At 34.7% G+C, this 15,350-nt stretch overlaps 1 protein-coding gene across 1 annotated transcript; it reads right to left on the bottom strand.

Annotated features, from left to right (window-relative positions):
- Positions 1-4,728: 4,728 nt before the first annotated feature.
- On the bottom strand, positions 4,729-6,389 carry LOC145306859 (uncharacterized). The gene is made up of 2 exons (XM_080149181.1): positions 5,962-6,389; positions 4,729-5,436 (listed from the first exon to the last, which is right to left on the bottom strand). The coding sequence occupies exons 1-2, from the start codon at positions 6,308-6,310 to the stop codon at positions 5,333-5,335; spliced, it is 453 nt and encodes a 150-aa protein (XP_080005307.1). The 5' UTR covers positions 6,311-6,389; the 3' UTR covers positions 4,729-5,332.
- Positions 6,390-15,350: the final 8,961 nt, after the last annotated feature.

Genomic DNA, 15,350 nt, shown 5'->3' with positions numbered 1-15,350 from the left:
TTCTCTCTCTCTCCCTCTATTTCTCTCTCTCTCTCTCTCTCTCTCTCTTTCTCTCTCCCTCTATTTCTCTTTCTCTCTCTTTCTCTCTCTCTTTCTCTCTCTCTCTCTCTCTCTCTCTCTCTCTCTCTCTCTCTCTCTCTCTCTCTCTCTCTCTCTCTCTCTCTTTCTCTCTCACTCTCTCTCCCTTTCTTTCTCAATGAATGCGTATCGTAAAAGCTTTCTTATATGCCTTTTTAAGCAGCTTAGCCACTCGGTAATTCACTTTGTCGTTCCGTCCGTCAGTCTATCAGTCCCTTATTCTGTCCGTAACGCTATGGTGAAATCTGATTAAGAAATATCGGCTACAACCCTAGTAGCCTCTAGGGGCACTTAAGGTAGAAAGGGGCAAATTCGACCTCATCCAATTTTAAATTTGAGTTCAAACGAGGAAAAAAAAATTTTTTTTGGAGGGGAGGGGGTTGAAGACCCCCTCCCCAAAAATAGTCTAAAACCTTCCCAGGCCCTATAAGAAGCTTCACTGTAAACAATATCAGGTCAGCGGTTAGCGAGATCCTTCGAACAGACAAAAAACGCTTACTAGGATAATATAATAATAATAATAATAATAAGAACTTTTATTCAATAACTCTTCAATCCTGTTATGAGTAAATCACATAGACAATTAATTATTATATTGAAATTACATGTTAATATTTCATAATATAACGATAATAATTATATGTTTTTATTGTTACTGGTAAACATAATTGCGGAATTTGATAAACTAGGTGATTTCTCTTGGCGGGCCAGGTGCGGCTGAGCCTGCTTCGGGCTGGACTGTGGTTGGTGTCGGTACCACTTTCGCCGGCCGGTGACCGCCATATAAATGCGGATCAGAAAGTTATCCGCTCGTGGTTCCACCGCTTTAACATCTACGAGCTCGCCTTCACATCAGCTTTGCCTGCAACCCCTTCTCCATAACCTCCATATGTCAACCTGTACAGCAATGTTAGTACGTGACCGGTCAACGAGTTGACCGGCTAGCGATTAGACAGATAGATGGATCCTGTGTCCAGCATGTAAATATGAACCAACCTAATCATGACATATAGACATTTCGTGTGACCAAAGAAAGTTTAAGAAAATTTGGAATGAAAAAAAAACTATAAAATTACGAGAAAAAAGGATTTTTTGATTAAAAATAGGATTTTGTTTAGAATTTAATAAAATTTAATAAATTTTGTGAAAAAATCTCAACAGGTTTCTAGATGCGCTCCCCTGTAAAGTAATTTGAAAAAAGAAAAAAAATTGTAAAAGTTAAATTTGAATATAGTTATAAAGAAACATGTTGAAAAAATGTTGAAAAGAAAATATTGGAAGGTAATTGCTAAAAATTTGATAAGAAAAAAAACTGTAGTGTAAAAATTTGTTGAATGAATTTAATTTAATTGTAGGGGTTAACATCTAGTAAGAACTCTATTTTGAACGACAACTCGACGACGGGGATGTAGGTATTTAGGTCGGACTCGAAGGACACAATGTACGCCTTCCAGGAGCTCCTGGTTGTACAGACCGGGACAAGGTAGTCTAAAATAAATTAGATAATTAATTGAAAAATAAAAATGAAAATTAAATTTAAGTTGAAAAAATAAATCGAAATTAAATTTGAATTTGAAAAGCTAAGATTAAAGAAGAATTTCTATGTGTATTAAGTCCTTAGGTAGCTAATTTATATTTAACGTTTTCCGGCCGTTTACAAAGAACTCCGACGTTCTTGAACTAATTTTCAACCCTTGTTGAATTTCCATTAAATCCCTTAGTCCCTGAGACGACCACGTACAACCCCAATGAATGAAAAGAAGGAAAGAGAAAAAAAAACATTGCTTGAAGGCATCAAAAATCAAAAAATATGGTTGAAATTTAGGACAGAATGTTCCGACGCTATAATTAAGTATGTCAAACCGATGCGTGAAATATTTGAGAAATGTACAAAAAAACCCCTTAGTCGTATACTCATTTTAAATATGATAGGGATAAAGATTCTAAAAATCTAAAAATCAAAAATACTTGAGTCCAACTTAAATTGCTCTGGTGATTATGAGTATGAGTATGATGTTATGATATATTGTTGCCTGCATAAAGTGTAAAAATAAACTATTGATAAGTTAAATAAGGATAAAAATACAAGAAGATTAAGACTGAAAAATAAAGAATGAAAATTAGAGAATGAAACCATTATATTGAATTTAATACAAAGTAAAAAGCTTTCCGTTTGAACTCCAGGAAGGTAGGTATTGTTTTTAAATTTTCAGGTAAAGTGTTCCAAAGTCTTGGGAAAAAATGTAATGGTGAATTGAATATAAAATTTCTATTGGCTTGATCTACTATGAAATTATTTCTAAATCTGGTTTCGTAATCATGAATTGTATCACGTGTGTTCCAGACACCATCAAAAACTCTTGGCTGCATATTGTTTTTATATTTGTACATAAATAAAAACACTTCGTATTCCATTTGCTTCCTAATTGGTAAAATTTCCAATTGTTTAAATAAAATATTTGATGGAAAACGGCGTGGTTTTTTTGCTATTAAGCGGCAGCACTCCTTTTGGAGCTTTAAGATCGGCTCCAATAAGGTGTTTGGAACAGCAGTGAATACAATTAAACAATAGTTGAGAACAGACTTTATGTAGGCAAAATAGAGCAATTTAAGATGTTGCGAGTCAAGTATATGACGCATTTGACGCAATGAGTATACAACTTTTAGAATTCTTTTGTGCATTAAGTTAAAATGGACTTTGAAAGACAATTTTTCATCGATTTGAATACCCAGGTGCCTTGCGGCTTGTTCTCCAGGGTTACTATTCGAAAAAGTTATATGATCTAGTTTCTGGATTTTTTCTGGAAGGTTCTCTCCTTCATGGTTAGAATTGATAAAAACAGGAAACTGTTTTATAAGATTCTTTTCCTCTTCCGTGAAATTTTGTCTTGGTGATTGAAACAAAATAACCTTGGTTTTTTTGCTGTTTATAATAAGTTTATTACTGTTGTACCATTCAGTAATTTGAGGAAGAGTATTTTCAATCTTAATAAACAGATCCCTAATGTTGTCAGCTGTTAAAAGACAAAATGTGTCATCTGCAAAAAGAGACAGCAGTGCGTCTCTAGTGGCAGAATCTAGATCATTAACTACGATAAGAAAGAGAAGTACACCGAGTGTACTTCCCTGGAGAACACCGATAAGGATAGATAGTACATCAGAAAATTCTCCCCCAAACGCAACCTGTTGTGACCGTCCTTCAAAGTAGCTTTCGAACCACCTCAGGACCACTCCACGGCAACCATAATGCTCGAGTTTTTTCAACAAGATGTTTCGATCTACAAGATCGAAACACTTCTTGATATCAATTAATATCCCGGCGCACACTTTCTTTTCGGAAAGTGCCGCCGTGATACGATTGACAAGATCAAGAACATTATGTGCCGTGGAGAGGCCCGGACGGAATCCGAACTGTCGTGTGGAGAAAAAGGATCTTTCATCTAAAAATTCATATAGTGACTTGTACATGATCCTCTCGAGTGGCTTCGAGAATGTGTTGATGATAGAAACGCCCCTCCAGCTATCTAAGCTGGTCAACGGCCCTGATTTATAAACGACTACATTCTTGCTCACTTTCATCCCTGAGGGAAAAATTCCTTGTGAAAAACTAAGATTATATATGTGCGTCAATGGCCGCACCAAATTGGCGGCACATTGAATTAAGAGTTTACAACTTACATCATTCACGTCCTTGGCCGTCTTGGGCCTGCAGCTCGTTATTATGTTAAATACCTGGAGTTCATCCAGGGGAGGAATGAATATACTATCATTAATGGGGGGGGGTAAATAATCCCTAAAATCTTTTGATGTTTGAGGAATTTCAGGGGTAAGGTTCTCACCCAATTTTGCAAAATGGGAATTAAAGGCATTGGCTATTTCCTTTTTGTTCTCAATTTTTGCTCCATTAATTTCCAGGTATTCAAGATCACTTGAATACTTGGATTTACCCATTACCTCCCTTAATACTTGCCATACTTTGCGGCCATCTTTGCCCGCTTTTTCAAGCTCAGATTGATAGTATATTCTCTTTCTCTCCCTGCAAGTTCTCTGGTAATTATTACGGTAAGTTGAGTACCTATCCTTATTTTCTTCTGTTGGGTTACTCAAGGATTTCCTATACAACTTATCCCTAAATCTATTGCACAGCAGAAGGTGATTAGACATCCATGGCGACTGCGGCATGGTCCTGCGATTATTGCGAATTTTGTCTTTGGGACAACATGAGTTGTAAAGATTAAAGAAAATTGAAAAAAATTTCGCATAGGCTAAATCAACGTCCTCTGTGCTTAAGACCTCATCCCAATTTTGTATTGATAGTTCATGATTGAGGTTATCAATATTTGCTTCTTCCAAAAATCTTTTTTCAAAATATTGTGGTTTTTTTGGGGGTTTTGGAATGACGTGTGAAAAGGAACTAGACAATACAAAATGGTCTGATAGGTCAGTGACAATTACATGTGAGTCAACAAAATTGTCCAGGAAATCCTTGCAAAAAATTGAATCAATCAATGAGTACGAGAAATTATGTACTCTGGTTGCTCTTAACGTTAAGGATAGATACCCATTACTTACCATTAAATTAAAAAAACGAGATGCAGGACCCAAGACGTCATAAGTCGTGAAGAGATTTAAGTTGTAATCTCCTACAATGAATACAGGGAGGTTGCTATCATCAATCACATCTAAAAAGTCACCAAGTATGTTAAAAAATGATTCAAGGTCCTCAGGGTTTCTGTGTGGAGGTCTATAAACGTTAACTATTAATGCCTTAAAGCTCCCTAATGTGACTTTAACACACATAGTTTCAAAAATGTGAGGCACAAAAAAATTTGGAAATAAAACTTTTGTTTGATATTTGCTATGAATAAACAGCCCCACTCCCCCGCCCCTCCCTTCTGGTCGGGGGGTGGAGATAAAGTTGTAATTCATTAAACTTAAACTATCTGTGTTTGAGTCCTGTGACAACCAGGTCTCCTGGACGGCGATGACCGATGGGCCAACACCCTCTAGAGAGGCCGTTTCAATTAGATTTCTTAACTGTTGGATTTTACTATTGAGACTTTGAATATTAATTGAAAAAATTTTAAAAAGTTGCTCATTTGTGTTTTTAAATATATTAAAAAGAGAATCTATATCTATATAGTCACACTTAATGTTATAGTCGCTCGAGTATTCTCTAAACGTATCATCATAGAGAATGCTAGTGATATCATAGTTCACATTTTCATTTAGACACAAAATATCATCTACCTGGCTAGAACCAGCTGTCTAAGGATGTGTCTGGAGGCCATGGATCTGGAGATGCAGGTTCTGCTTCCGGTTCAGCTATGCAGGCAGAAGTTATTGGCAGGTGTTCCACTAAAATAATAACATATATAAGAAACATGGTAAAAAAATCTCTACTATTTTTTCCCCCCCCCCTACCCGCATCCAACGAGTATATGATTTGATAAATTCAGTAAAAATCAGTAAGAAAATCAGTAAGAAGAATAATTCAGTAAATAAAGATAATTTCAAAATTTAATTTGCTAATTACTAATTACCAATTACCAGTATATGTTTACACAATTATCATTAATCAGTCTAATTCATTGAATTTTGATTATTTTACGAGTATTGACAGATTATACAGATTATAATAATGATAGTTATAAAAACGGCTAAGCGTAATAAGTTTGAGCTTTGATTTTGATGTGTACTTAATAGTACATAGTAAATTGCTCAATTAAAGTGAAATTTGTACAAAATGTACACTACTAATATGACGATAACCTTTTCAAGGCTTAATTTTGACCCGATATCCATAGAGGAATGCTCGTGGCATTGTTCATGGTTTGGCAGCTGCTGACCTTGTCGATACTGAGGATGATGCTGAGTTAGTACCTGTGGTTGTAGAGCCTGGTGTAGTACCTGGGGCCGAGCCTGTCTTGGCGGGAATTGCGGCACCAGTATTCTCAATGGCAGGAAATTCGGCTGTGGAGATAGCATCAACAGTGACACTATGATTTGGAGAATGTTGATCCTCATGGTCCTGCTCTGTCTGGGTTCCACGCAGCTTGTTGTCCTTCAGGTCCTGCAGTAGGCTCTTTATCTCTGTTTCGAAACCTTGAAAGAAAAGGTTACGGTTAGATTGGCCATTTTCACGCATGAATTTTACGATCAAATTATCAGTGCTTAATATTTCCTGTAGGGGAGGCAGTGGGGAAATCAACCCGATGTGGCTTCGAGCCATAGGATTCTGCACTTTTATCCATTTGGGGGGGCCATCTTTTGGTTGGAAGGCGACACTGGTGCCCGACAGTTTAGTCCTAGACGCGATTAAAACATTTAGTTATGATCCTTGATTTATATAATATATTTCAAAACTAGCGGCTATGCCCCTACACGCCTCTAGGGGCACTTGAAACATGAAAAACGAATTGGGAAAGGTGGATTTTTTTTCGTGTCGATTTCTTATCAAAAAACCACCCCCCCCCCAAAAAAAAAGTAATAAAGGACTAATATTGCTTTATGTTTAACTAGCGGCTACGCCCCTAGAGGCCTATAGGGTCACTTTAGGAGGGGGGAGTCGAATTTGATAACCCAATTTCTTATTTTAGATTTTAAAAGAAAAAGAAAATATTTTTTTTTTGGGGGGGGGGTATATTTTTCATTTTTTGGGGGGTTGGAGGTGTCCCATAAAATAGTTATAAACCTTCCCGGGACCTATGAGAAGCTACCCTGTGAGAACCCGATCAATAAAGCGGTTAGCGAGATCCTTCGGTACAGACACACAAACAAACATCCTATTACTTTAGTATAAGGATTAGATACTCACACAAACAGACAGACAGACAGACATAATATTACTTTTATGTAAGAAAAATATACTAGCGGAGGGGAATAATAAAATTTTGGCATAGTCTCTTTCGTGGCAACACCTCTTAAGGGGCGATTCAATGTATTTTCATAGTAGCTTTTGAAAGGTTATTTAGGTTACTTAGCCCAAGTTAGGTTAGGTTAGGTTAAGGTTTTGAGCCCCACGCAGGGTCTAGAAATAGGAAGAAAGCTAATATGAAAATACGACGAAAACGCCCCTTAAGAGGCGTTGCCACGAAAGAGACTATACCAATTTTACTGTTTTTTATGTTTTTTCTCTTCAATTTTGTTTGATTTTTGTTGCGTTACATATAGACTTTCATATCCTCGTTTTCTCTCTCTGTCCTTTATAAATCTCTCTCTATCTCTCTCTATCTCTCCCTCTCTATCTCTCTCTCTCCCTCCGCTCTCTCTCTCTCTATCTCTGTCTCTCTCTTAACAACCTCCAAGTGCGTATTTGTAGCTTTCTCCGTGCCTTTCTCATCTCTCTCCCCCCCCCTCTCTCTCTCTCTCTCTCTCTCTCTCTGTGTCTCTCTTTCTCCCTCTCTTTCCGTAGAAGAAAGCAAAATATAATTCCGTGTTCAAGGATAATTTATTTAAGGGTGAGAAATTTAGCAGAAAATTCAGGGGACTAAAGGGATAAGACAATAGTCGATAAATTGATGTACATCACCAATGTTGATACACGAAAAAATTACCCCTTTTCTATATTAAAATTAGTGGTTTTAAACGTTTGAACACTCAACTTCATGAGCCAATTAATAAAAAAATTCATTAAAAGTCCCCAAAATTATTGTGCAAGCAAATAATAAAACGGTCTTATAAAACTTTGGGGACTGCGGGACTGTCATAACCCTGCGGGACTATGATTGGCTGTTTATTACACTAGTCCCCAAAGTTATATTATAACATTTTCTTATTCGTTGGCTAAACAACTTTGGGGACTTTAGTGAATTTTGATTGGTTGTTGGTTCATTAAGTTGAGTGTTCAAACGTTTCAACCACAAATTTTAATCTTTAGAAGGGGTAATTTTGTGTGTCATCATTGAGGATGTACATCAATTTATCGGCCATTGTCTTATCCCTTTAGATTCCTTGGCCTAATCCTGGGGGATTGGGGCTACTCTATGTGCTCAACAAGGTACTTTTTGTGAAAGCGTCAATGATTTCTCTTTATCGTATTATATACAGTATTCCGTGGATATAGAATGTACAATTATAAGATTAAGATTTTTTTAGCTCGTGCCTACAGCACCTCGGGGCTAAAAAAAACTGGTTTTAATCTTATGATTGTACATTTTTATATTCGTAGAAAGCTGGATATAATACAATGCTAGACATAGTTTTTTTTCGTATGGATGAGAACTGGTTCCTATCCAACGGATTCAAATGAATACGAGAAAAATGATTATTAGAAATTACATTTTAGTATGGCTTCCAAACCGATTAATATCCGCTGGATTAGAAACAGTTCTCAGGCATACTGAAAAAATATGTATAGCATTGTATTACAGACAATTTTACACGAATATTAAAATAAAAATTATCTATGAAAACCAGTTTTCTTAGCCCCGCGTGGCTGAAGGTTTTAATCTTAATTATAAATTTGGTTATAAACTGGTAGTGTCTAATCATTTCAACCCAATTAAATTCTTTAAAGGGATAATTTTGTTTAGCATCATTGCGGATGTATATCAATTTATCATCCATTGTCTTATCCCTTAAGATCACTAGCTAAACCATTAGAGTAAATCACTAGAGGGAGAAAGGGTTAAATAACTGCATCTCCCCATCGCAACCGCCTTGCTTAACCTTTCTATTGGGTCATAGAAAATCAACCAATAGTATCGCTTATATTAACACAGTCAAGTAGCAGTAAATAATTTAGAAGCAGGCGAAAGAGTTCTTTGAAAAAGGAAGGGAGGAAGTTGTGTGTATATACATCAAAATTATAGATCTGAGCTGGATCTTTAAATCATATTAATGGTGCACCAAATCGGGGTGAGCCAACTTTTCACAAAATAGAGCACAGCATTTTATGAAATGCCGCGCTGTGATTGGCTGAAATTCGATGCACTCCGAATTGGCGCACCACTAAAATGATTTAAAGATCCAGCTCTGGTAAAACCGTATTCCTGTTAACTTTTCTACTGTATAGTATGTAAACCTTCTTTTCTTAAAGGCGCAACTTCACGCAACTTCACCGTTTTATTGCATCATTTTTGTTCTATATCTTGCCAGGAATCTGAAGGGATAAGACAATGGACAATAAATTGATATATACATTAAGGGATATAAGTTTTCCGGAATATTAATCTAGGGAGTAGATTTGAAATCTGCATCAAATTTTAAGGATTTTTTATAAAATTCGTTTTTTGTATAATTCTTTATCTAAAAGCGGAAATACAAATTAAGTTAATTAATTTTGGCATCCGTGATTGGTGGATTTAAAAAATCTGCGCTCTGATTGGATGTCGTACATCATTCAACCAATTAGAGCGCAGGTAGTTTAAAATCCACTTATCCTATTGGTCAAAATTAATTAACTTAAAATGTATTTCCGCTGTTAGATAAAGAATTTTACAAAAAACGAATTTTATAAAAAATCCTTAAAATTTGATGCAGATTTCAAATCTACTCCCTAGATTAAAATTCCGGAAAACTTATATCCCTTAATATACATCCCCAATGATGATAAACAAAATTACCCCTTCTATAATTATTGACCTAAAAGTTAGGGCACTAGTAGATTAGGAACCAACCAATTAAAATTTAATAAAAGTACTCAAACTTGATTAAAAAAACTTTGGGTACCGGTATGATAAACATTCCAATGTCCCCAACCTCCCTGATATATTTATCTATCTATCTAACTTCTCTCTCTCTCTCTCTGTGTGTCTCTCTCCCCTCTCTCTCTTTCTCTCTCTCTCCCACACACATTCTAAAAAGCTATATCTATCTATTTTTTCGGCTTTCATTACTTTTCAGAGTAGTTAGGAAGCAGAAATCTTTAACAACACATGTTTTAATATAAATATTCATCAAATGTAGAAAACATTTTATATCAGTGAAACAAGGATGACAACATCCATAAAAGCGAATCTCTAAAATCATATGGAAGGGCAAACGAATGATAAATCTTTTAGAGTGTTAAAACTTAATAAACTTAATAAGCAGAATATTAAGTCTACACGAAATTGTAAATAAATTTTTTGAGTATAGGACATACTTTTATTTTTAGGATTTGATTATATATAGAGATGCCTCGCTCATTATACTTTACCTTGTAGTCCTAAGAATCATTATTCCAAAAATCAAATGATAATTGTTTCATATAAAAAATCAGTATGTTTTAAATGGACGTATGGACTTTCTGGTAATGATTATATAGTTGTTACGCTTTCTAAATTGTACCTAACTAATACAGGAATAACCATGCAAAGTCTGAAATCATATCATACTTACAAAAAATGTTGTCAAAAAAGTTAAAAAGTGAAATTTTTTTCTTGAATTAGCGTAGCAATAACAATCATATAAAGTAGTAAATTTTTTTTGTCTGGAATTTTCCTTTTTTAGGAAAGCTTGACATTTGTCTGGTTTTAGGCCACCCTTAATAAACCTTCTATTTAGTCCTTAGATGCTAGGGGCGTAGCTGTTAATAAAAATTTTGTTTGTTTGTAGCTTAAGATTTCGATAACTACTGACCCGATATGGTTCTCCTTTAAAGTGTAGCTTCTCATAGGTCCCAAGAAGGTTTATAAATATTTAGGGGGAGGGTATAACCATCCTCTCAAGATAAATATGATACCTTCACAAAAAAATTTAAAAATTTCCCCCCCTCACTCCATTACAAGTGCCCTATAGAGGCCTCTAGGGGCGTAGACCAATATAAAGTATTACGATAGTAAAATATAAAACATTAGATAGTAGCAGTTAGTTGTAATAAAAAGCTAAATAATTATTATTAAATGTGTATATTTTTTAAAAAATGCAAATGGTAGTCCATATTTTTTTACAAATGTTAGAATTATCCTATCAATTTTAAACTGTGTTTATGATGATTCCTGTGACAACATATTATTATACAAATTTTCTTTTTGAATGATAATTCCGAGGATGATGAGGCACAATGTTATAAGTAAATCATCTCTTTAAATAAGACTAAAATAAATTAAAGTTATGTAAAGAGAGAGAGAGGGGACAATGGGCTGTTTATTACACTAGTCCCCAAGGTTTTATGATAACCTTTTCTTATTCGTTCTCCAGGAAGGGAGGGGACATTGGACTGTAATTTACACTGGTACCCAAAGTTTTATAATTACAATATCATATTCGTTGGCTCAAAAACTAAGGTTACTTTTTCCAACTTAATTAAGTTCAAACTTTTTAACTTAAGAAATAGTCTAATATACAGAAGGGTTTATCTTGATTATCATCATTGGGGATGAATATTAACTTATAGTCCATTGTCTTATCCCTGAAATTGAAGACAAACCACAAAGGTAAGATCTCGTAAACGGTGGAACAATTATTATTTCTATTTTCAGTAAGCTTTATTATGTTTTAGTCAGTTTTTGTGCTATTTATGATTTTTATGTTCAAGTCTTTTAATACTAAAGAAACATGGAGGGAGGGGACATTGGGCTGTTTATTACACTAGTCCCCAAGGTTTTATGATAACGTTTTGTTATTCGTTAGTTAACCCACTTTGGGAAATTAGATTTGTTGGTTCATTAAGTTCAGTGTCCAAACGTATTATTAATTAATTGTAATCTACAGAGGGGGTTATTTTGTGTATCATCCTTGAGGTTGTGCATCAATTTATCAGCCATTGTCTTATCCCTTTAGATCCCTAAAAGCTTTATTCAAGTTTTCTGCTATTTTAGGATAAAATTAATTTCTTATGTACAAGTCTTTAAATAATAAAGGACTGTTTATTACACTAGTCCCCAAGGTTATTTAATAACATTTTCTTATTCGTTAGCTTAACAACTTTGGGAACTTTGTGAGTTGAGTGTCCAAACATTTCATCCACTAATTGTAAACTACAGAAGGGGTGCATCAAGGATGTGCAAAAATTTATCAGCCATTGTCTTATCCCTTTAGATTCCTGATTTTTTTCCATCTTACTTCTTATTGCTCTTTTATGTGTTTGTCAATTGTTTTTGTTGCGTTTTTAAGTTAGGTCATGTACAATAGAGCCCCCAGTAGATAGATAGATAGATAGATAGATAGATAGATAGATAGATAGATAGATAGATAGATAGATAGATAGATAGATAGATAGATAGATAGATAGATAGATAGATAGATAGATAGATAGATAGATAGATAGATAGATAGATAGATAGATAGATAGATAGATAGATAGATAGATAGATAGATAGATAGATAGATAGATAGATAGATAGATAGATAGATAGATAGATAGATAGATAGATAGATAGATAGATAGATAGATAGATAGATAGATAGATAGATAGATAGATAGATAGATAGATAGATAGATAGATAGATAGATAGATAGATAGATAGATAGATAGATAGATAGATAGATAGATAGATAGATAGATAGATAGATAGATAGATAGATAGATAGATAGATAGATAGATAGATAGATAGATAGATAGATAGATAGATAGATAGATAGATAGATAGATAGATAGATAGATAGATAGATTATGAAAGGACGTATGGACAGACGGACATATAAGTAGTTTTAGAGTAACTGCACTTAATAACACATGATTTCAATGATTCTATAACTTGAAGTTATTTAAATTTTACATATCCATACAAATCATCAAAATTATTTAAACAGCTAAATTTTTACCTAGTTTTTGGGGAGGGAGGGGTCATTGAACTTTTAATTATATCATAAGATTAAAACCAGTTTTTTAGCCCATGCCTTCGGCACATTGGGGCTAAAAACTGGTTTTAAGCTTATAATTGTACATTCTATATCCGTGAATACGATGCAAGAAATAACTATCATCATTTATATCAAAGGGGACAATGGACATTAGTGCCCAAAGTTTTATAACATTGGCACCTTATTTGTTGGATTTAAACTTTGGGTACTTTTATTAAATTTGTTTGGTCGGTTTCTAACTTTTCAACTAATAATTACAATCTACATAAGGAATAATTATACACACCCCCCCCTCAAAAAAAAATTCACCATCCAAAAAATTAAAAAAAAATCTAAAATAAGAAATTGGGTTATCAAATTCGACTTCCCCCTCCTCAAGTGCCCCTAGAGGCCTCTAGGGGGCGTAGCCGCCAGTTGTATATATTATAACAATTTATCATCCATTGTCTTATCCCTTGATTGGTTTTATCTACAAAAGGGGTAATTTTGTTCAGCATCATTTGGGGTGTACATTAATTTATCAATGAGCCTCGCTATACCATTCTCCCCCCCTCCCAATTTTTAATAAAATGTAGTTTTTTTTTATTATTTTAGGTTAGGTTAGGTTATATTTTGGATACTGTGTAGCCCCGCCTGTATAGGCCCCGCAAGGTTAAGACCCCTCGCAGGGGTTAGACATAGACATCTCCATTATTTTTATTATATTTTAAAAACAGTGGGCGGAAGGGGGTGGGTGGTTATCTGTTATCTTTTGTTGCTATTTTTCAAACTACTCCCCTAGAGGCCTCTTGGGACACTTGAGATAGGGGGAGAAAGGTTCCCAATTTTCAATTTTAGTTTTTAAAATAAAAATAATACCTGTCTATGACCTATGAGAAGCTTTATTGTAAAGGAGAAGCATATCGGTTCAGCGGTTAGCGTTATCCTTTGGTACAGACATACACAAACAGATCCTGTTTCTTTAAAATAAGGATTAGCAACGCCCCTAGAAGCCTCTAGGGGTATTTGAGGAAAGGGGAGTCGAATTTGATAACCAAATTTCTTATTTTAGATTAAAAAAAAAAGTAAAAAAAGATTTTTATGGGGGGTGGAAATTTTTTTAGGGGTGGGGAATGCCCTCCCCCTAATTTTTAATTTTAGTTAGAAAATAAATTTTTTTGTGGGGGTGATTTTTCATTTTTTTGGGGGGGTTTGGGGTGTCCCCCCCCCCCAAGAAAATAGTTATAAACCTTCCTGGTACCTATGAGAAGCTACCCTGTAAAGGAGAACCCGGTCGGTTCAGCGGTTAGCGAGATCCTTTGGTACAAACAAACACACAGACACACAAACGTCCTGTTACTTTAGTATAAGGATTATAAAAACTGTTGACTTTTTTTTAAAAGCGAAGCTTTTCTATAATTAGGGTCGGTCCGTCCGTACGTCCGTACGTCCGTCCGTCCGTCCGTACGTCCGTACGTCCGTAACGGATAGCTTTTTTCGTTAATTTAGGCATGTTAGAATTGTCCTATCGATTTCAAATTTTGCATGGTGATTCCTTTAATAGTTAGGTACGATTTAGAAAGCGTAGCTTTTCTATAATTAGGGTCGGTCCGTCCGTACGTCCGTCCGTCCGTCCGTCCGTACGTCCGTACGTCCGTAACGGATAGCTTTTTTCGTTAATTTAGGCATGTTAGAATTGTCCTATCGATTTCAAATTTTGCATGGTGATTCCTTTAATAGTTAGGTACGATTTAGAAAGCGTAGCAACTCTATAATCATCACCAAAATGTCCGTACGTCCATTTTAAACATGTTGATTTTTTTACTTTTTAACAACAAATTTTTATGTGATCTAATCATCCGATTGATCTGATTTTTTGTATATTGATTCCTGGGACAACAAAGTATAATGTAATAAGCGAAGCAACTCTATAATCAAGTCCTAGAAATGTAAGTATGTCCATAAACATTATCCTGAATCAAGCAGTTTTTCAACACATTTTACTTACAATTTTGCTTTGACTCTTATACATTTATATTATGATTATTCAGTTCTGACACTATATAAGTGTTAATGTTCGTCTGTCCTACTGTTTAAGTGCTTCGCTTTTATGGATGTTGTCATCCTTGTTGCTTTATACAATTCATAGGCCTTATGTCGAACAAATGCCTTTCATAAGAAGTGTTTGTGGATGATATATTATCAATCCAAATTTGTCAGCTTAATTTTCATAATTCGCTTTTCTTTTAAAATATTTTTTTGTTACATGACGGAAACATCCGATAAATATGAGAAATTACAGATTAAAATTTTTTTGTATAATTTTTATGAAAGTTGAAAGGAAACTCCGCCTTTTAGATATTTTGACTGTACGGAGAGAAATCAAAAATCAGACGACACGTGACGTCATAAACATGAGGAAGATGAGAGGAGAAGTGGGAAAGAAACCCCCTAAAAAGAGTAGGATAATATCTTATTTTTATGACGTCACATGTATGAGCGACTTTCTCCCCCTACGTTTGAATTCAATTTTCTTTACAATAGTAACTGGATGTTTGTTTG

Source organism: Acartia tonsa, chromosome 15, assembly GCF_053477335.1.
Source record: "Acartia tonsa isolate MP-2025a chromosome 15, ASM5347733v1, whole genome shotgun sequence".
Lineage (NCBI taxonomy): Eukaryota > Metazoa > Arthropoda > Copepoda > Calanoida > Acartiidae > Acartia > Acartia tonsa.
Note: the sequence above shows the minus strand (reverse complement) of the source record. Positions and strands in the feature narration are given on the sequence as shown.